The 20,972-nt window shown below is 42.4% G+C and overlaps 1 protein-coding gene and 1 long non-coding RNA gene across 2 annotated transcripts in view; both read right to left on the reverse strand.

Moving 5' to 3' along the window:
- Window positions 1-16,091, reverse strand: part of LOC120435257 — a 39,691-nt gene extending 23,600 nt beyond the window's left edge. The window contains exon 1 of the mRNA XM_039604464.1: window positions 15,445-16,091. Within this exon, the coding sequence (XP_039460398.1) occupies window positions 15,445-15,980 (536 nt within the window). The 5' untranslated portion in view covers window positions 15,981-16,091. The remainder of the gene's footprint in view (window positions 1-15,444) is intronic.
- A 1,108-nt stretch (window positions 16,092-17,199) lies between these two features.
- LOC120438037 lies at window positions 17,200-20,518 on the reverse strand. Its single transcript, XR_005611612.1, has 3 exons — window positions 20,457-20,518; window positions 17,339-17,574; window positions 17,200-17,234 (listed from the first exon to the last, which is right to left on the reverse strand). It is a non-coding gene; the product is annotated as an uncharacterized LOC120438037 (long non-coding RNA).
- Window positions 20,519-20,972: the final 454 nt, after the last annotated feature.

The raw sequence follows: 20,972 nt of genomic DNA on the forward strand, positions 1-20,972 counted from the left end.
CTGGGCCGGATTATCCAACACACTCTTTCTTACGTTTAAGCTCTTCAAGCCAAACATAGTAAAACAAGCATATATCTGTTTCCTGATAAAATGATGTGACAGGTAGAATAAAGTGGTGGTGTTACAGCCTTTCTCCCCTCTGCTGCTGAGGCTGTTAGTCTCTCCCAAACTCAGCTACAGGACTTCCACATGAATGAAAGCAGCAGAAGTGGCTTTACAAATGAAAGAGGAAGAGGAGAAGAAGAGGAGAGGGAGGCCACCCTGACCATCACTCCAGCTGAAAACATCACACTTCCATTAAAGTTGGTGAGAAAATGTTGAGCAGGATGAGCTGCTGGCTAATCTGGAGGCTGTAGCAGCAGCTCACAGTCACAGTGGATTTCCACTCATGAAAAAGCTCTGGCTGCTTCATTTCTCATCTCATATCAGAGACTCTAAGGCTACGTTCACACTGCAGGTCTTAATGCTCAATTCGATTTTTGATCAAATCCGATTTTTTTGTCTGCTTGTTCACACTACACATAAATGCGACATCAAACGCGCCCCAGTGTGAACGCTCAAAGCGGCCCGCATGCGCAAAAGAAGATGTCACACACAACTCGCTCTGTTTAGACCCAGAGCAAACAATATTGTTTGACTGATGGCCCTTAATATAAAGACTTCGGACTTTATGTTTCCAGATTTTTGCTTTAAGTTATTTTGTTATTTACATAATAATGTAGATGACCTAATAATGATCCTTTTTGCTGTTTTAGAGGAGCGGTGCTTCAAAGGATAGTTGCAGATTTCTGTCAAAATCTGCAGAAAATACAGTAAAAATAAAATGTTCACATTTCTCCAACGTTGTCTTCCCAACAGTTTCACCGGATGGTAGGAAATCGTTCGCGATGTCCTATCGGGCGCTTCTCCGGCGCTGATAATTGGCGTCTGTCTTGTGTCAGTGACGTAAAAGACGGATTTAATGCGACTTGACCGTTCACACAGCAGTCGCTTTCTAAAACATCGGATACGTATCGGATTCAGTACCACATACGAAAGTGACCCAGATCGGATTTGAAAATATCGGATTTGTGCCGTTCACACTGTCATACCAAGATCGGATATGGATCGCATAGGGGCGAAAAAATCGGATTTGATGCGCTTTCGCCTGCAGTGTGAACGTAGCCTAAGGCTTCAGTGAAGCTGGACTGTGATGATTTCTTTCAGCCTGATGTGCTCTGTATTGTTTTATGCAGGTCATGTAAACAGGCATGAGCAGCTCATTGCAATATAAAAGTTTGGAACTGTAAAGAAAACAAACAGAGCTCATAAACTGAAACAGAACTGATTTCATTTTTTTAGCTGGATCATTTTAGTTGTTCCTTTTTATACTTATAATTATAATTACCATAAGTCTTAACATTCCTCTTTTCCCTGCCAGGCACCACCACAGTTCACTTTAATAAAACTTTACTTCAGATTTGTTTTCATGTTTTGACCCAGAGCCGTTTCCCCCGTTGGTTAAGTCCAGTGTTTCATGACAATCCTGTTATTGAGGACCAGTGGGTGGGCTCACCTCTGAACACTTAGTCTGAGGACACAGTGAAGAGTTTTAGGATAGAGACAAAGTTTTGGCACTGCGATAACAACTTTGATGTTCCAGCTACACTCGTTCTGATAAAATCCTGAAAATAAACTCTCCTAGTGGCAGCTATCACAGCCACAACAAGCCAATGATACCATTTTTATTTCAGTGTTACACTTCAGTAGAGATCATTCAAATAGCTGAAGCTGTTGTAGCACCGACCAATGTAGCTAGTATTCAAACAAGGTCATATTAGAAATCCCGCCCACAGTACTGTGGGCGGGATTTCTAATTTAGTGACTTGCCATGGAAAAACAGTTCAGACATCACAAAATGTTAGTTATTTAAATTAATACCAGTCTCTGCACTTAGTAGAATGGCACCTTTCAGCATCTAATGATACTAAGAATATGTTTCCTGGATCAGCATTAGTGATGAAACAATGAGGGGAAACTGCAACAGCAGCAACAGAAACCAGGAGACAAAGCTGAGGTCTGGGTTCCTCTATGCTACACACAGCCTCCTGCTCCTGGACTTTAGTAAACACACAAATATCTCCAAGTACACTTACTTCAGAAACTCTATTAAACTCATTGCAGCAAAGGCAGGGTTCGTACGCTTTTTTCAGGGTCAAATTCAAGCACTTTTTAAGCACTTTCAAGATCCGTTTTAAGCTTTTCCAGCACCCCCCCTCCCCGCCCCCAAAAAGAATGCATGTTTCAATTCGCATCACCTCAGTAAGACCATGTGAAAAGACACCTTAGCTCCCCTTTTGTTCAGACATAGAAAAACGCACCACACAAAAATACTCCAAAAGGATTTCACTTAAAAATTAAGATGTGCAAATGTTAACAAATCAACTTGTTAGAGATATTCTTCTCCTGTTGAAAAAAAAAACGAAAAATAAAGAAGTTAGATAAGATATTGATGCTTCTTTCCTGTGTGCCAAAAAATAGGAGACAGATGTTTGTTTGTTTTTAAGTTATTTCCCAATAAAACTGTTTTATTGCTAACTACATTGCTGTGTGTATTATTGCTGAAGTCCTAAATGATCACCTTTAAAGTGTTTGTGCTAATAACATCAAGTCAGACAGGCATGGAGAACAGCACTGACTGTTTAAGTAGTTTAATGTGTCGGTGGCGATAAACACATTTTGAATGAAAGCCGGGGAACTTCTTCTATTCTTTGTGACCATATGGATCACTCATATTACCATTATTTTCGTTTAAACGTCATTGATTGCGTTTACACTGCAATCTGCCTTTGGTGGCTTTTTTGCAGCAACTGTAACGTTCACTAGTAGAACTGACACACAAAACACAAAACCACTACACTACACACACTAACTACACAAGACAACACACTAACTTGAGACTCCAAACACGATAAACGTCACAAATCTCTCACGTATCAAAACTCTCTCTCTCTTTATCGCTCTCTCTTCCTCTCTTCCCAACAACCAAATGCCACATGTTGCCGTATCATTTTTTGACTGGTCTACATGGTACATTTTCCCACCAATAGGGAAGGAGTGTTTTTTTTTCACTCACAAGCAAAGCGTGTTTGCTAGCGCTCTCCTTAGAAAACGCCGTTTTTACCGTTTCTTCCCGGAGTAAACGCCACTGTTTTATTCAGACCCCCCAAAAACAAAAACATCGGTTTTACGTGGCCTATCAACACAATTTAAAAACTGGTATACAGTTTGAAGTCCGCACGTTCAACCCAAGTTGAAATGGAGACTCTGGGTCCGTCGACCCCAGAGGGTTAATCAGAAAGCCTTAAGTTAGCTAGTTATGTATCGGGCTAATGTTTAAAGCTTTCACTTGAGTAAATTACTCATATTACTGCTAAGTAATGTTGGCTAAGTTCACAGCATATTCCGTAATAGCGCTGCCATACTGCATCACACTCAGTGCATTTCAATCATTTCTCCAGCGAGTTTGATAGCTAGCAAAATAATAATCTTTTTTTTTTTTTAAAAAATAGCATGTGTAACGTACACGTACTGGAAAATTATTTACTAGGACTCACCTATCATGCGACCAGAGAGCGCAAACTCCACCATTGTTGTTTTCCATCATTAAAAACATTAAAAGCATTAAAACAGCAACCTACAGGTATGTTAGCGCACTCATCCCCAACGTCCGAGGGAGGGGCGGGGTCACATATTGAAACAGACGCAAGGCAGCCCAGGCGGGGAAATTTTGCTTTTGCTTTTTGTGACTCATTTTATTTCTCTATCTGATAAGAAAACAATTCAATCAGATAGCTATTTATTGTGAATGAAATACAGTTACATTTTCAAGCACTTTTAAGCACCACATCTGAAATTCAAGCACTTTCCCAACCTTGAAAAGAGGACATTAGAATTCAAGCACTTTCCAGGATTTCAAGCACCCGTACGAACCCTGCAAAGGGTTCTTGCTGATCTGAGCTGGCTTGGCCCTGGCTTACTGAAGACTAAAGAAAGCAGAATCAGCTGTTCAAAACCCCACAAGGCTGCCCGCTGTGACTGAAACAATGGGATGGGTCGTGACTTCTCAAAATGGGCTCATTGAGCACAGCACGGATAAGATGTTGGAGAAGCTCATGGCGGTCGTGAGTTCTCAGACTTGATAACCTCTCGGGGAAGCTCGCGGCTCTCCAACGGGAGATTGAGAGACGAGTGACAGACTGTTAGATCAGCTGTGAAACTGACATGCAGTTGTTCGCACCAAAGAAAACCACCATCATTTCATGCGGCTAACATACCGGCGCCAGCTGTGGTCTCAAGGCTGGAGCTGAACATAACAAATCTCACCCTGATAACAGACGGTGTTTAGACTGTTCCTTCCCATCCTAACCAAGGACACCTGGGTCAGCTGGAAGACTGTTTACTTCACCTGGCAGAGCGAGGGACACCATCTCAGCTGCTGACCGACCAGCTACCTAGCCTGACCTGTCCCCCCAATGTGATGTTTGTGTATTGTATGTACGGTTGGCAAGGTCAGTATCCTAATTGCCCCTTGAAAATAAATACAGTGTTCTGAATCTGAAAAGATTACAGAAGACGACTCTGTTCAGTAAATATTACGCTCATGCTGTCAAGAAAAACCAAAGGTAGGTAAAACTCTGGTTGTTGCAGCCATCCAGTATGACATGCTTTGTACTGCTCTGCTGCAGTTTGTGACACCTGGTTCATGAGTTGTGAAGGATGATGAAACAAACACTTCACTCAATGTTTTTCTTCTGAACTGGATGTAATTTTGAGAGTTTTTCACACTCTGTCCCAGCAACAAATTGGGGGGAACACAGCAAATACATAAACTTTACCCACTTGGATCATTATCATTCAAGATTATGAAAAGATTCTCTACTCAGAGAATACTGGTGACTTTAGACGAGAGATGATTTGGAAGATGATGAAGGGGAAGAGTTTTCACAACTTGAGGCCTTTTGTCTTCACTGTATAGGACAGAGAAGACAGGAAGGGAGGGAGAAGTGGGGATATAGACACACAGGAAATGGTTTTGGGGAGACTCAAACCAGGCCCTGGAGTCACGACTCTAACCTTCAGTACATGCTGCTCAGGATAATTTTGTTACTTTGAAAGACGAAATCAGAATGCCTTGAAATTGATATGGTATCACTGTAGGGTTGGATACTATTGATCTAACATCCTGTGGAAACATGAAATTTCAATTTAAGAGCATTTTGAAATTGTTAAATGAGTAAGTCATTGTGGAAAGCAAAATCAGCCTGACTTGATATTGATATAGTATCACCGTGGGGTTGTATACTGTTGATCTAAAGTGGAATTACCCTGTGGAACCACAAATTTTTCTTTTTAGAGCATTTCGAAATCGTTCCAAAAGAAAGTCAAATGTGGTAAATTTGAAAGTGCTATTAATTTGAAAGGCAAAATCAGAGTGACTCGAAATTGATATGGTATCACTGTGGGGTTGTATACTCTTGATCTACAGGGTGGGCCATTTATATGGATACACCGTAATAACATGGGAATGGTTGGTGATATTAAAGTCCTGTTTGTGGCACATTAGTATATGTGAGGGGGCAAACTCCTCAAGATGGGTGGTGACCATGGTGGACATTTAGAAGTCGGCCATCTTGGATACAACTTTTGTTTTTCCAATAGGAAGAGGGCCATGTGACACATCAAACTTATTGGTAATGTCTGCAGAAGACACATGGTTCTTTTTATTACAGTTCCCAAACATTTTTAGAAGATAAACAAGGAATTGTTTGCATTGTGCGTGTTGCTAAATTTATTTTTTCTTGGCATCTTCTTGTGACCTTTGTCATTTTGTGTGATTGCTCTTGCTGAGCCTACATACTAGGAGAGAGAGTGGGACTAGTTTTCTTTCTCTAGAGCAGGGGTCTCAAACTCAAATGAGCCGCAGGCCACTTCTGGCACCGTCATCTCATTGGAGGGCACTTTAGTGTTCAAGTAGTACAAACACGAAAACCCCCACTAATATTTCCTAAAATGTGGTGTTTTGTTTGTTTACTTTAATTCCAAATATTGTGTAAGAAGACTGCTTCTCTCTCTGCTCAACCAATTGCTGTTGCTGTGCAACTATTCACTCCACCATCAGGCACCTGCAGCTCAGTTAGCCGCTCAGGCACCTGCTCAACTTCCTCAACAAATATCACTACAGTCAGTAGCTCTGTCTCTAGCACCGTCACCTGATCTATCGCTAACATGGCCAGCTGCCCAGCCTTTAGCCGTGGTTTAGCCAGCTGCCCTGCTAGTTACTCAGCCTACAGCCCAGCCCCCTCGATCCTCTGCTGGATGTTCAGAGGAGCTCAGTCTGTTAAGTGAGGACTGTTTACCTGGGCTGGAACAGACTGACTGCCCCCCACAGCCCCAGGCGCAGCATCACAAGCCGGCTATGAGCCCTGTGCTGTCTCAACCAGCTTCACCTTTGCCAGAGGTCTCGATACCTGCTGGTCAGCTTCTGATACCATCAACAGCTTTGACATTCATGTCTTTCTTTTCTCTCTCTCTGTTTCCACAGAAGCTCAAAGTCTCTGCAGCCTGTTTTTATCTGCTATCATCAGATCTTCAACAGCCTCATTCACATCCCTCTAGGGATGGGTACCGGTGTCCGGTGCCATGATGGCACCGGTTCTGACATAAACGGTAGTAACCAGATCGAAAAGCAGCGCACATTTCGGTGCTTTATTTCGGTTTTTTTTTTTTTTTTTTTCCTGATCCAATTCTAGCCAATCATTTTACCTTTCCGAGGATAGTAGGCGGGCCCAGGTACGCATACATTCTTTTTAGAGCAGAGCTACAGATTAAAAATGCCCAAGGCGAAGCGGTCAAAAGTCTGGCTGTCCTTCACAGCAAAAGATGCAAACTCAGCAGCCTGCAACAAGTGCTTTAAGCTGATACTGTGATACTGTCAAAGGAGGTAACACCTCAAATCTGAAACACCTGGCGACGCATAGCGTTTTTTTAGAAGCCGAGAAATGCGCCGTGTTTGATAGCTTGCTGCGAGACCTCACACCGAGCACATCTACTGCGGGTGTGGTGCCTGTTATCGGACCCGGAGTTAGCAACATCCCCCAAAAACCCGAAGAGGAGAGTCCTGGCCCCTAGCCCTGACTGTGTAGCAGAAATGATGACGATGATGATGGCAGCAGCAGCCGTTCTTCTCTGCGTGAGTAGCTTAATGTTGTTCGTGTGTAATTCACGTTGAGTAGGCTAACCACGTTATTACATTAATGCACGTAAGGTGAACTAGCAAACATCATCATAGCTACATGCGGCTTCTGTCTTCTTGTTTGACGGCAGATACTCCCTTCACTCTGGCCAAAAAGGCTAAAATGACCAAAGAAAAAGTGGAAAACAGCTAAACATGAGAGGTTTTTGGACAAAGTTTGTGTTTTTTTCCATTGTTTAAGAACTGCTTCCAGCCAAGAGTGATACCATATATGCCCTATAGCTGAAGAAAAGGCTAACATTGTTATCTTTTTACAAAAAAACAGCTGAACATGAGAGGTTTTTGGACCAATTTTGTGTTCTCCATTCTTTAAGCACCGGTTTGAGCACTGTTTAAGCACCGGCACCGTTTCAAAAGTACCGGTTTGGCACCGGTATCGGATAAAACCTAAAAGATACCCATCCCTACATCCCTCACACACTCTACAGCCTCATCAGTACTGACTTCATCTTCACTGACTGATGGAGCACAACATGAACCTGTGGAGGCTGAAACACTGTCCTGTCAAACATCTCCCCGTCACCACTCCACTTCTGTCAGCCTTTAAATGAACCCTGCTCAAGTCTGTCACTTCTGTTTGGAGCCAAAAGGAAAAACTGTTGTTCAGTCGTTTGGAAAGACACAACATTTCTGAAAGCACTCAAACTTCTTCACATTTGTCTTCAGACACATCCTGAACATTTAGGAACTAAAGAAAGTACAGTGTCTGTTTACTCTCTCAGTGTGTTACTCTTGATGGGTGTACTACAAAGCAAGATAGCACCGCCTTTTTGAAGAGACCAGGGACATTATTCTTGTGGAATACTGGTCCAGTTTCTGTTGCAACATTTTCAGGCTGTGGTCAGGCTGTGGTCAGAGGAAAGTTCTCACTTTCCTCTGTTGATCATTGGGGTTGTGGCACGAAGGCCTAATCAAACATGTGGAGCTCCACACTGGCTGCCCCTTGGAAATAAGTACACAGAGTACCTTTAGCAGCACAGAGTCCAGCTGGCAACTCCTGTGTGAGAGCAGGACCAGGACCTGTGTGAGAGCAGGACCACCAGCCAGAGAGGCTAGCTGCAAGGCCAGGCCGGGCTCCAACACCAGCCAGAGAGATTAGCTGCCAGGCCAGGCCGGACTCCACCACCAGCCAGTGAGGCTAGCTCCCAGGCCAGGCCGGGCTCCACCACCAGCCAGAGAGGCTAGCTGCAAGGCCAGGCCGGGCTCCAACACCAGCCAGAGAGACTAGCTGCCAGGCCAGGCCGGGCTCCACCACCAGCCGGAGAGGCTAGCTCCCAGGCCAGGCCGGGCTCCATCACCAGCCGGAGAGGCTAGCTCCCAGGCCAGGCCGGGCTCCACCACCAGCCGGAGAGGCTAGGCCAGGCCGGGCTCCACCACCAGCCGGAGAGGCTAGCTCCCAGGCCAGGCCGGGCTCCATCACCAGCCAGAGAGGCTAGCTGTCAGGCCAAGCCCGGCTTCACCACCAGCAGGAGAGGCTAGCTGCCAGGACACGTCAGCCACCAGCACCAGCCAGTGAGGATAATCGCCTAACCCTACCAAGCTCAACCACCAAACAAAGCTCAGAGGCAGGCTGAGCCACGCACCACCAACAGCCAGAGAGGCAAACTACCAGGACAGGCCGGGCTTAGGCAAGCCACAAGGGTGCTTCTCAACTAATAGGCCTTAACACCGACAAGATGCCACCTAAGAGGAGCAACGTCAACGAGGAGGAACTGGAGGACATAAAGAAATCCCTAAACTTTATGTCAGAAGAAATAACAACTATTTCAAAACAACAAAAACTGATACTCAATTTAATGGAGGACATTAAAGAACTAAGAAGGCAGAGCGAGGAAAAAGACAAGAAGATTGCTATGCTGGAAGGAAAGGTGTCAGATCTGGAACAATATTCAAGAATAAATGATGTGATACTGACTGGACTGGAAACTAAGCATCAGACATATGCACGGGTAGCAGCATCAGAGAGAGGGGAGCCACCCGAGCAAGAGCTACGCTCCTTGGAAGAGCAGGTAATGGCCTTTTTCAAAAGCAAGGGTATAGAAATGGACAGTAAAGATATTGAGGGATGCCATCCTCTTCCAAGGAAAAACAAAAATCAAATACCTGCCGTTATCATACGTTTTGTTAACAGAAAACAGAAAAAAGAACTGCTCAAGCAAGGATGAAAGCTGAAAGGAACAAATGTTTATTTAAACGAACATCTAATCAAGAAAAATGCAGACATTGCAAGACAAGCAAGAATACTAAGAAAACAGAAGAAAATACAGTCAACTTGGACATCAGATTGTAAAATATTCATTAAGTTAAATGGAACACCAGAACAGGCAAAAGTTCTAGTCATAAGAGAGATGACGGAACTAGAAAAATATAACGGATAAATCAGAATGCAAAGTAGTGCTAGATATGATGGTACTTGTCTAAGTTGCACAACCAACTAGGATGCCTGACAGTTTTCAAGTAACAACTTGTATAGATATTGACAATAGGACATTGGTGTATGACAGCAATATAGATCCTGATTGTAATTTCTTTAAAAATAAGATAAATGAATGCAATTATTATACAAATGGCCAATTTAAAAGAAAATAAAGGTAGAAAATGCTATAACAATTGTTCACTTTAATAGTCGAAGCTTATATGCAAACTTTCAATCCATCAAAGAATACATAACACACTTTAAACAGCCATTCAATGTGATAGCCATATCGGAGACCTGGATAACTCCTGGAAAAGAAGAAGACTTTAAAATAAATGGATATGAATTCCTTCATGTAGACAGAATCAACAAGAAAGGAGGTGGGGTGGCACTTTACATTGATAAAAACCTAAAGTACGAAGAATGGGAAGAATGACGACTGTTATTGATGGCGTGATGGAATGTTTAACAGTGGAAATAAGTATGGAAAAAAGGAAAAACCTAATTGTCAGTTGTATATATAGAACACCAGGATCTAAGATTGAGATATTTAAGGATAATATGGAGGACTTATTTACAAATATAAATCAGAAAAGAATGTTTATTTGTGGGGACTTTAATATTGACTTATTGAATCCAAATCATAATAAGAGCACAGAAGAATTTATTGATTCCATGTACAGCATGGGTTTATTTCCACTGATAACAAGGCCGACCAGAATAACATCTCATTGTGCAACTCTACTAGATAATATATTTACAAATATAATAGAAGGAAATATAAAAAGTGGGTTGTTAATCAATGATATAAGTGACCACTTACCAGTCTTTGCATCTTATAATTGCCATTATAAAGTGAACAACGATGGACACAAGATTATTTACAAAAGAATAAGAACAGAGAAAACATTAAACTGTCTTAGAAATGAACTTTTAAAGCAAGATTGGAATATTGTATATGGACAAACAGAAGTTAATAAAGCTTACGAAGGATTTTTAAGAACATTTAACACATTCCTTGATAAAAACTGCCCAGTAATTGAAATCAACAGGAAACATAACTATGCAGGAAGACCATGGATGACTAAAGGATTACAAAATGCCAGCAAAAAAAAGAATACCCTATATCGAGAATTCATAAAAAAGAGAACAATAGAAACTGAAAGGAAGTATAAAACTTACAAAAATAAATTAACTAATATAATGAGATCCTGTAAAAGAGAGTATTATATTAAGAGGTTAGAACACAACAAAGATAACACAAGAGATATATGGAATGTATTAAACAGTATAATCAAAAATGAATCAAGGAATAATGATTACCCTGGGTACTTTATAGAAGGGACAAGAAGTATTAATAACATGGAAGAGATAGTAAATGGCTTTAATGAATTCTTCGTAAACATAGGGCCAAAACTGGCAGAAGAAATAAAGGTTGATGGAATAGAAAGGGACACTGGGGAAAATATTGAAAGGAATAGTAGCTCAATGTTTTTAAGAGCAGTGGAAGAGAAAGAGATTTATGACATAGTTAGAGGACTTAAGAACAAAAACAGTACAGACTGGAATGATATTGATATGGTAACAGTAAAGACAGTTATTGATGGTATTGTAAAACCATTAAAATACATATTCAACTTGTCGTTTCAAAAAGGGGTTTTTCCACAAAAAATGAAAGTTGCTAAAGTTATTCCCATTTACAAAACCGGTGAAAGGCATCATTTTACAAACTATAGACCAGTGTCAATACTCTCCCAGTTCTCTAAGATACTGGAAAAACTTTTCATAAAAAGATTTGACAGTTTTGTGGAAAAATATGAATTACTGACAGATAGTCAGTATGGGTTCAGAAGCAACAGATCAACAGCTTTGGCATTGATAGATTTAATGGAAAAGATAACAGAATGTATGGATAATAAGAGGTATGCACTCGGCATTTTCTTAGATCTAAAGAAGGCGTTTGATACCGTTAATCATGAAATTCTATTAAAAAAACTGGAAAAGTACGGGTTTAGGGGAGTGGTTTTGGAATGGTTAAAAAGCTATGTAGGGAATAGGCAACAATATGTACAAATAAATGAATATAAATCTAATTTGATGGATGTAGCTTGTGGAGTACCTCAAGGTTCAGTATTGGGTCCAAAAATGTTTATTATGTACTTAAATGATATCTGCAGAGAATCGGAGATTTTAAAGTTTGTAATATTTGCAGATGACACAAATATACTGTGTTCAGGTGTGGAATTGCCACAGGTTTTGGAAATGATCACACAGGAATTAACGATATTAAAGAAGTGGTTTGATATAAATAAATTATCATTGAATCTAGATAAAACCAAATTTATGTTTTTTGGAAACCAAAAGAAAAACATCAAAATAGAAATATGTGTTGACAATGTATATTTAGAAAGAGTAAATGAAATAAAATTTCTTGGGGTGATCATTGACCACAAGCTCTGTTGGAAGCCACACATTACTTATGTTCGGGGGAAATTGGCACGGGGCATTGCAGTCCTGGGGAAAGCAAAGTATATGTTGGATCAGAAAGCACTGCACATTTTATACTGTGCTTTACTACTGCCGTATATGAGCTACTGTGTAAAGGTCTGGGGAAATGTGAAGACACACATTTGGACTGTTTCCTGTTTTGACTCCAGAACATTTTGAATGAGTTCAGCTCAGTGAAGAGTTCCAGCTGGAAAGATGATCTCTGTTTGCTACCTGCTGTCAGGTACGACTGTTCACATCCACACGCAGGAAAAACCTGCTGACTGTTACCAAACGGAGCAGAAATCTCATCACTGGACAATAATGATGAATGAACTCAGAGCTAGAGCAGGGCGATATGACCAAAAATATTTATCACGATATACATTTGAAAATTTGCGATAACGATATAACTGACGATATAATTGACACTAGACAAAATACTTTACAACTCCACAACTTTATTAGTGCAAAAAAACCCATCAATGTATTTTCACTTAAACAAGCAGCTGTTTTTTATGTGCATTAAAGTTATATAAAAATGTAACAGTGCAAATTCCTTGCTGCCAGTTTAACCAAAAGGCATTTCCAGTGTAAACTGGCCGACATATCCTCAGCATAACCATGTATAATATCCACAAAACTTAAAAAGAGCTTATACACACACAATACAGTAATATTATATTGAAGCACAGTACGTATCACTCCGCGAGGCGCCTGCGTACGATAGCCGTAATGCTCCGACAATCCATCAAGCGGTGCGGCTTCGTAGCTTAGCAAAGTCGTACTGAAACATCTGACAGATTTTCGGGCGCCGTGTACCACATAAAATCGTTTCGAGGTCAGTAAACACAACCGGAATTCATACATAAGGCACACGCGATTATAAGGGACACTGCCGATTTTCAGAAAAATAAAACGATTGATTTTAAGTGTGCCGTATTTTCCAAACAACACGGTAATAACGACGCCCCGCTAACATGCGCTACCAAAAATAGTGCTTTGTTGTGTATCTGACGGACTAAAGCTAAACCAGTTCCACACCACTGAAGTTGCAGCATTTTACAAACCAGTTCTGGTTCATCCGTTTCATTTAACGATCCACTTTCGCTCTTCTCATTCTGCGTCGCTGCCATGTGCGTATGTAAACATAGGCACTGCGCATGCGCTGCTTTTACCCATATTCTATCGCAATATTTCATTTTCCTATCGTTGCCCAACATTATACCGGTATTACCGTGAACGGTATGATATAGCCCAGCCCTACTCAGAGCTCCTGATATCAGATCTGATTTCAGGGAACTAAACACAGAAATGATTGGCTCATTTTAGCTTTCTGAGCCATTATCTGCTGGTGCGTCGCTAGTTGGCAGAAAATGATTTGTATTCCTGTTCAGGGCTTCAGTGTTTATGAGTCCAGATCAGGGTGGGCAATCTCAGTCCACGAGGGCGGTGTCCCTGCAGGTTTTAGATGTGTCCTCGAACCAACACAGCTGATTTAAATGGCTAAATTAGCTCCTCAACATGTCCTGAAGTTCTCCAGAGGCCTGGTAACGAACTAATCATGTGATTCAGGTGTGTTGACCCAAGGTGAGATCTAAAACCTCCGGGGACACCGGCCCTCGTGGACTGAGATTGCCCACCCCTGGTCCAGATCCAGGTGACAGCAAGTCAAAATGATGTTACCTGTCTGTGTCCAGCAGCAGCCTGTATTCACTTTGAATATTGTTATAACCTGACATGGATCAGTTTGTCTTTGATTGGTTTGTAAATGTCACTGTTTCCATTGGACCTGAGTGACGGTACAAAAACAGAGAGGGAGAGAAAGGAGAGAGAGGATGGAGACAGCAAAGAGAGAGCAAACACAAACAGGTGAGAGTGGACAGGTGACCAAGGTCAGCAACCAATCAGAGAGCTTCTGTTTGACCCACAGTCACTGATGATGACTGCACATAACCAAGCAGTGTGTTACTCTGATATCAAATATGGATCCTGCTCTTATAATAATGATCATCAGATGATATTATTGTGTTATTTTGTAGCTGAATACGATGTTTGTGTGATTATCAGTGAAAGAAGCAGTGAGGAGGATGGAGAGAGAGAGAGGACAGAGGGTGAAGTTAGAAACACTAAAAGGATTTTTCATGGATTTCATGGATGATTTGAGTGATTTCCAGCAGGACACTTAAACATGTCAGTGGACGTCCTAAAGAACATATTCACTGATATGAAACGTGTCATTGAACAGGATTAATATCAGTGGAAACATGGTGGAAACAGCTGTGACTGCATGGATGTGACACACTTCAAATCTGTTCTCCACTCTTGGATTTGGGATCCATGGAGCTGCTGCTGAGTCTGTACAATAAAGGATGGTGTGGAAGGTTGCAGCGTACGGACACAAACACTTTGTGGTGACAACATGAACCTCCCACCGTCTATACGGCACTGATGACATCATGACGTTTGCCAGGAAGTGAGCTCGGGGATGTAAACAGCAGCCAGAAACACAGCAGTGAATTCCATCAGCAGAAAACAGGGACGACATTTCAGCAGCAACAACTAAACACTGAACAATCAGCTCTGTGATTAATGAGGACATGAAGTCAGACATTAGGAGCAGCAGCAGGAATGAGAGTGAATCCATGAGCTGCTGTGACATCAGATCACATATTGGACACATGTTCAGTCCAGATGTCAGCAGTGTGGGCAGTAAGAGAGCACAGCTGGTTCACCTCTGAGCTTCACTCTGACCCACAGCTCTGTCACTCATCAGGACATCACACTTTAATCACACTAAACCAGAGTCTTCCTCAGCACCTTCATCCTCACTCACCATGTTTATGCCACTAAACTCTGTGTCTGTAGTTCTGTCTGTAGTCAGAGGAGAAGCTCAGACGGTGACTGCTCTGGATATTTGTCTCTGTTTGTAACATCAGAGTTCACTTCACTACAAAGAAGCTCTTCACAGATTCTTATTTCTGTCTCTCTCTAACAGCAGCGTCTGAATGACCAACAACAGCAGCAGGTTTAAACTACTGACTACATGTAGATGTGAGTCTACGACAATGCAGCGTACCAATGCAGGATCATGCTAAGTGCACACACACGTTTCCTGATCAACACAAAATATCATTTTATCTGAGAAACTCAAACTAATGAGAGTCGTTTAGTTCTGTGTATATCTGAAGAACTAAACTACTAATCTACACTGATCAATGATATTAATGATCACATCTGGACTCACCGAGCCTTTCTGCAGTTCCTCACAGCTGGAATCAGTCTCTGTCGTCCCCGCTCTGATGTGTTGTACTTCTGCAGGTCCAACTCATCCAGAACCTCCTCTGACATCTGCAGCATGAAGGCCAGAGCTGAGCACTGGATCTCAGAGAGTTTCTTATCTGATCTGTTCTCTGACTTCAGGAACTCTTGGATCTCCTGATGTACTGAGAGGTCGTTCATCTCCATCAGACAGTGGAAGATGTTGATGCTTCTGTCAGGAGAGATTTTATCACTGTTCATCTTCTTCAGGTTGTTGATGACTCTCTGGATGGTTCCTGGACTGATCTCTGTCTGACCCAGCAGACCTACTAAGAGTCTCTGGTTGGACTCCAGACAGAGGCCATGAAGGAAGCGAACAAACAGGTCCAGGTGGCCATTTTTACTCTGGAGGGATTTTTCCATGACTCTCTTCAGGAAATCATACAGACTTGATTTCCAATAACTGTTTCCCAGGAACTCCTCCACCACATCAGTCTTCCTGTTGTTGAGACAGTGGAACATGTAGACAGCAGCCAGAAACTCCTGAATGCGCAGATGAACAAAGCAGTAGACTGGTTTCTGGAAGATCACACACTCTCTTTTGAAGATCTCTGTACAAACTCCTGAGTACACCGAGGCCTCTGTCACATCCAGACCACACTGCTCCAGGTCTTCTTGGTAGAACATGATGTTTCCTTTCTCCAGATGTTCAAACGCCAGCCTCCCCAGCTTCAGAAGAACTTCCCTGTCAGCCTCCGTCAGCTCCTGTGGACTCGTCTCATGTCCCTCATGGTACTTGTTCTTCTTCCTCTTTGTCTGAAGCAGCAGGAAGTGTGAGTACATGTCAGTCAGGGTCTTGGGCAGCTCTCCTCTCTGCTCTGTAGTCAACATGTGCTCCAGAACTGTAGCAGTGATCCAGCAGAAGACTGGGATGCTACACATGATGTGGAGGCTCCTGGATGTCTTCATGTGGGAGATGATTCTGCTGGACAGCTCTTCATCACTGAATCTCCTCCTGAAGTACTCCTCCTTCTGGGCGCCAGTGAAGCCTCGTACTTCTGTTAGCCTGTCAACACATGTAGGAGGGATCTGATTGGCTGCTGCGGGTCGGGAAGTTATCCAGACGAGAGCCGAGGGAAGCAGATTCCCTGGATGAGGTTTGTCAGCAGCTGGCTGACTGATGACTTCTGTGTGACATCAGACAGCAGCTTCCTGTTGGTGAAATCCAATGAAAGTCTGCTTTCATCCAGGCCGTCAAAGATGAACAAAAGCTGAGAGACAGCCAGCTTCTCTGCTGTGATCTTCTGTAATGTTGGATGGAAAACATGGAGCAGCTCCAGAAGACTGTACTGCTCATCTCTGATCAGGTTCAGCTCCCTGAATGAAAGCAGAACCACCACACTGACATGTTGGTTCTCCAAGCCCTCTGCCCAGTCCAGAGTGAACTTCTGCACTGAGAAGGTTTTTCCAACACCAGCCACGCCGTTGGTCAGAACCACTCTGATGGGTCTCTGTTGGTCAGGAAGGCTTTAAAGATGTCCTGGCACCTGATTGGAGCGTCATGGAGGGCGTCCATCTTGGAAGCTGTCTCCAGCTGCCTCACCTCATGTTGGGTATGAACCTCTTCACTCTGTCCCTCTGTGATGTAGAGCTCAGTGTAGATCCTGTTGAGGAGGGTTCTACTTCCTGTTTCATCACTTCCTTCAGTCACATGTTCACATCTCCTCCTCAGACTGATCTTATGTTCATCTAAAACCTCCTGCAGACCAACATCTGCTGAAAGAAAGAAAAACAGAAAGAAAACTCTTCAATGTCTGAACAACAACAAGAAGTCCAGTTTTCAGAAATGAGTCCATCAGCAGACAGATGTTCAGTCTTACTTTGTACACAGCTGCTCTGACTGGCTGTCTGCAGTCCAGCTCTGCTTCTGGATCTTTCTCCACACTGGGGACAGGAGGAGTCTCCTGATGAAGCAGACTGGTCCCAGTATGAGCAGATGCACTGTCTGCAGAACCAGTGTCCACAGCTGGTAGAGACTGGATCCTTCAGGACGTCCTGACACAAATCACAGCAGGACAGCTGCTCCTCCTCACAAACACCGCTCCTCTTCCTCTCTCTGTGAACACATTTCTTAATCACTAAAATCATTCACTGACTGTTGCTAAAAACTATTCAAATTTAAATGATGGTGCAGAAGTTGTGATTTTCACAGAGTAAAGTGGAGATACTTTTGTTTGTAGGCAGCGTTCAGTCTGGAAACAAAGTGATGCTTCATTGATTTCATCAACAATAATGAGCTGCTTTTCCTGTCTGCCTGTCTTATTAAACTCTCAGTGATCTGCCTGCAGTTTGCTTTGAATACACTCTTCCTGCAAAGACTTCACAATAAAAGTCTTCCATCAGAGGACGCTGCTTATATTCTTTATGTTTTCCAGTCAGTGTGCAGATTAGCTTGGTTTAGTTCATTTTCATTACTTTACAGAAGTAACTGATTAGTTACAGAAACATATCCAACGTGAGCAGTTTCCCCTCCAGCATAAACTCTAAGCAGCTAAAACAAAAGTGTCCCAGCTTTCAGTCAGACTGTACTCGGTGCCACATTACAGATGTGGTTTCTGACAGCTGCTCCAGCTGCAGGATCAAACACGAGTCCAAACATCTTTGTCTTTGCTGATTCTTTGTTATTTAACACAACATGTAGTTCTTGTCCCAGTATTAGTTATGCAGCGTTTAACATTAGCATTGTTAGCATGTCTGCAACAGAAACCTGGTCAGAAACTGTTGAGAGGGGCCGACACAGGAGAAGTTATTACAATCAACCCACCGCTGACTCTGTCACAGTCAGGGGGTCATGCAGTGGGCCAACCCACTCCCACTCAGTCTGAGGGCAACCCACACTGCACACTGGTCCTAGTGTCAAATCAAACAACAATTACAAAGAAGGAGGAGAGGTAGGAAAGACTGAGGAAAGGAAGCAATCAAAGGGAACACTAACAGATCAGCTTCTGTAGTGTCTCTGGGTTCACCTGGTGACTCTGTGTCCACACTGACTCCAGTAGCTCCTCTTTATATATTTATTCATTTATTATTCATGTGATTCTCCTGTTCTTTTCCTCCCGACCTCATTTTGATCAGGACAAGTTTTCCTCTGAGTAAAACTAATGAGACTGTTCTCTGCTGTGAGATGAAGGCTCCAGGACGTCTGCATAGGGTTTAAATATTTCACAATACTTCCTAAGTTCAGTCTCAGGAGTGAAGCTTCACCACAGTCACGTTCACAGCTCTGCTCTCTGCTGATCAAACTACAACTCTTAGATTAGAACTACAGACTTTAAATGATATGTTAGCAAACTTATTGTCACAGGACAACATGACAGATTGTTTCCATGTTTGTCCAAATGCTGTTTTCATGACTTCCAGCAGTTAACATAGTTTTTAAATGAGTCGTATCCAGGAAGTAAAAGAAAACCTGTTTCAGGTTGATCATTCACTGCAGTACGATCCATCTATAAGATCAAAGAAATATGTGAAACATTGCTGACAGAATCTGCTGTGACGTCTTTGTACAGCAACTCTAAACATTTCTGTACCTGCTCATCGTTCCCGTCAGTTTGATGCTTCTAAAACATTTTCTTACTTTTCTTTGACGTTCTTTGGAACAACGACTTGTTTGATTTGTGTCTGTCTTACTTTCTCCTGACACTTACTTCATATACACAATATCCTCATGAGAAGCAGCCTATTTATGTCCTCTGTAAAGGACATTTGTTTTTGGTCTATATATTTTGAGTTATTCAAGCTACCCTACTAACTCCTGCTGTGCTAGATAGAGGACATCCTGGGCTTTCCATTGATATCTAATGTTTGCTGGCCTCTTTTAGCTCCAAATAGGCAGGAAACCACAAGAAATGCTCAATTTTTGCCTCGGTTTGAAGGAGGATACTGCCAACAGAATTCACTCACCATCCAAAACACTGAACTCAGGTGTTCCTGTCTCTTCCATGACCTTGTATGTACCAAATCAGCACCCAGGCATGCAGACTGCTTCTACAAATATCTGTGAAAGAATGGCTCTCAGGAGCTCAGTGAAGTCCAGCGTGGTGGAAATCACAGAGTGGGGTCAGTGGATGGTGAAGTGCAGAGTTTAATTTGGCCTTCAGATGAGCTCAAGAACAGAGTGTCATTAAAGAGGTTTCCATGGTGACCAGCTACATCCAAGCCTTACATCACAAAGCACACGGCAAGTGGAGACGTGTTCTCCAGAGTGACCAATCACACTTCTCCATCTGACAATCTGACTGAGGACTATAGGTTTGGTGGTTGCCAGGGCAACAGTACTTGTATGGCTGCACTGTGCCAAGTTGTCATCAACACTTGTAGAACAGTTTAAGCTGTTATATGTTGAACTCATAAACTGACATCATATCAAATGCTGTGGATTCAGAATATGATGTCACTCAGGTTTACATGTGTGTGAAGGCAGACGAGTCAGTACTTTTGGTAATATTATAATAATAATTATTATTATTATTATAATATTCTCCATTGAAATCTGCATCGTCCACTCCAAAGGTCACAATCTGAAGGTAACATCTGGTTTTGTTCCCTGTGATTAAATCTGAGCATCAGTATGGTGGGATTTATCCACTACATCCACACCACTGTGGTTCAGTGTTGTCCTGATGGAGTAACAGCAGCCAGTATGATCCAGGCTTTAGCTGCTGGGTCTCTGTGTGACCTCTCAGACTGTTTAACAGATCAGACACAAAGAGAATCAGAGCAGCTCTTTAAAGACAAACATGAACCCACTCAGGTCACACTTTCCCCACAGATATGAGCATCACTGTCCTCAAACAGCAAATGACCAAGTCTAACATTTGGATCTTTTCTCTTTCATTGTTTTCTTTTTAATGAATCTTTGTAACAATCTGAGGATGTTTCAGGTCAGATTTATCCAGGAAACACAAACATGTAAAGGAGTCATCACAGCTCTCTGACCTCGCTGGTCCAGGTTCACCACTGAAGAGTGGAGGTAGATCTTTGGACCGGTCACTCCTCACAGACAGACAGCTGGACCCTGCAGACTCTGCTCTGTCCTCTTCTTCCTCCATCATCATCTTCTTGTGGACTTCAGTCAGTCTGAGAGGTAAACCACAAACACTCAGTGAGTTCACATTAACAAGAGTCACTGAGTTACAGTCGCTGACCTCTGACCTGTCATGTAACCTAGAAACCAGGTCACATGATCCAGATCAGGGATCACAGAAACCTGATCTTACCTGCTGACTCTGACATTTGAGACCTTCCAATAACAAAACACAAAAAGCAGAAACTGACAGAACATTAGGAACAGCTCTGAGTCTGATACAGTCAGCTCACTGCAAACTCCGACCTCAGTATGAATTAAAGCTCTTTTATGGTCACTCAGACACTTTAGGATCACATGATGTTCACACATGATATCTGTGACTGTCCTAGTGAACTTCATGTTGATGCAGATCTGAGCTCCACATC

The sequence above is a fragment of the Oreochromis aureus genome, linkage group 3, assembly GCF_013358895.1.
Source record: "Oreochromis aureus strain Israel breed Guangdong linkage group 3, ZZ_aureus, whole genome shotgun sequence".
Lineage (NCBI taxonomy): Eukaryota > Metazoa > Chordata > Actinopteri > Cichliformes > Cichlidae > Oreochromis > Oreochromis aureus.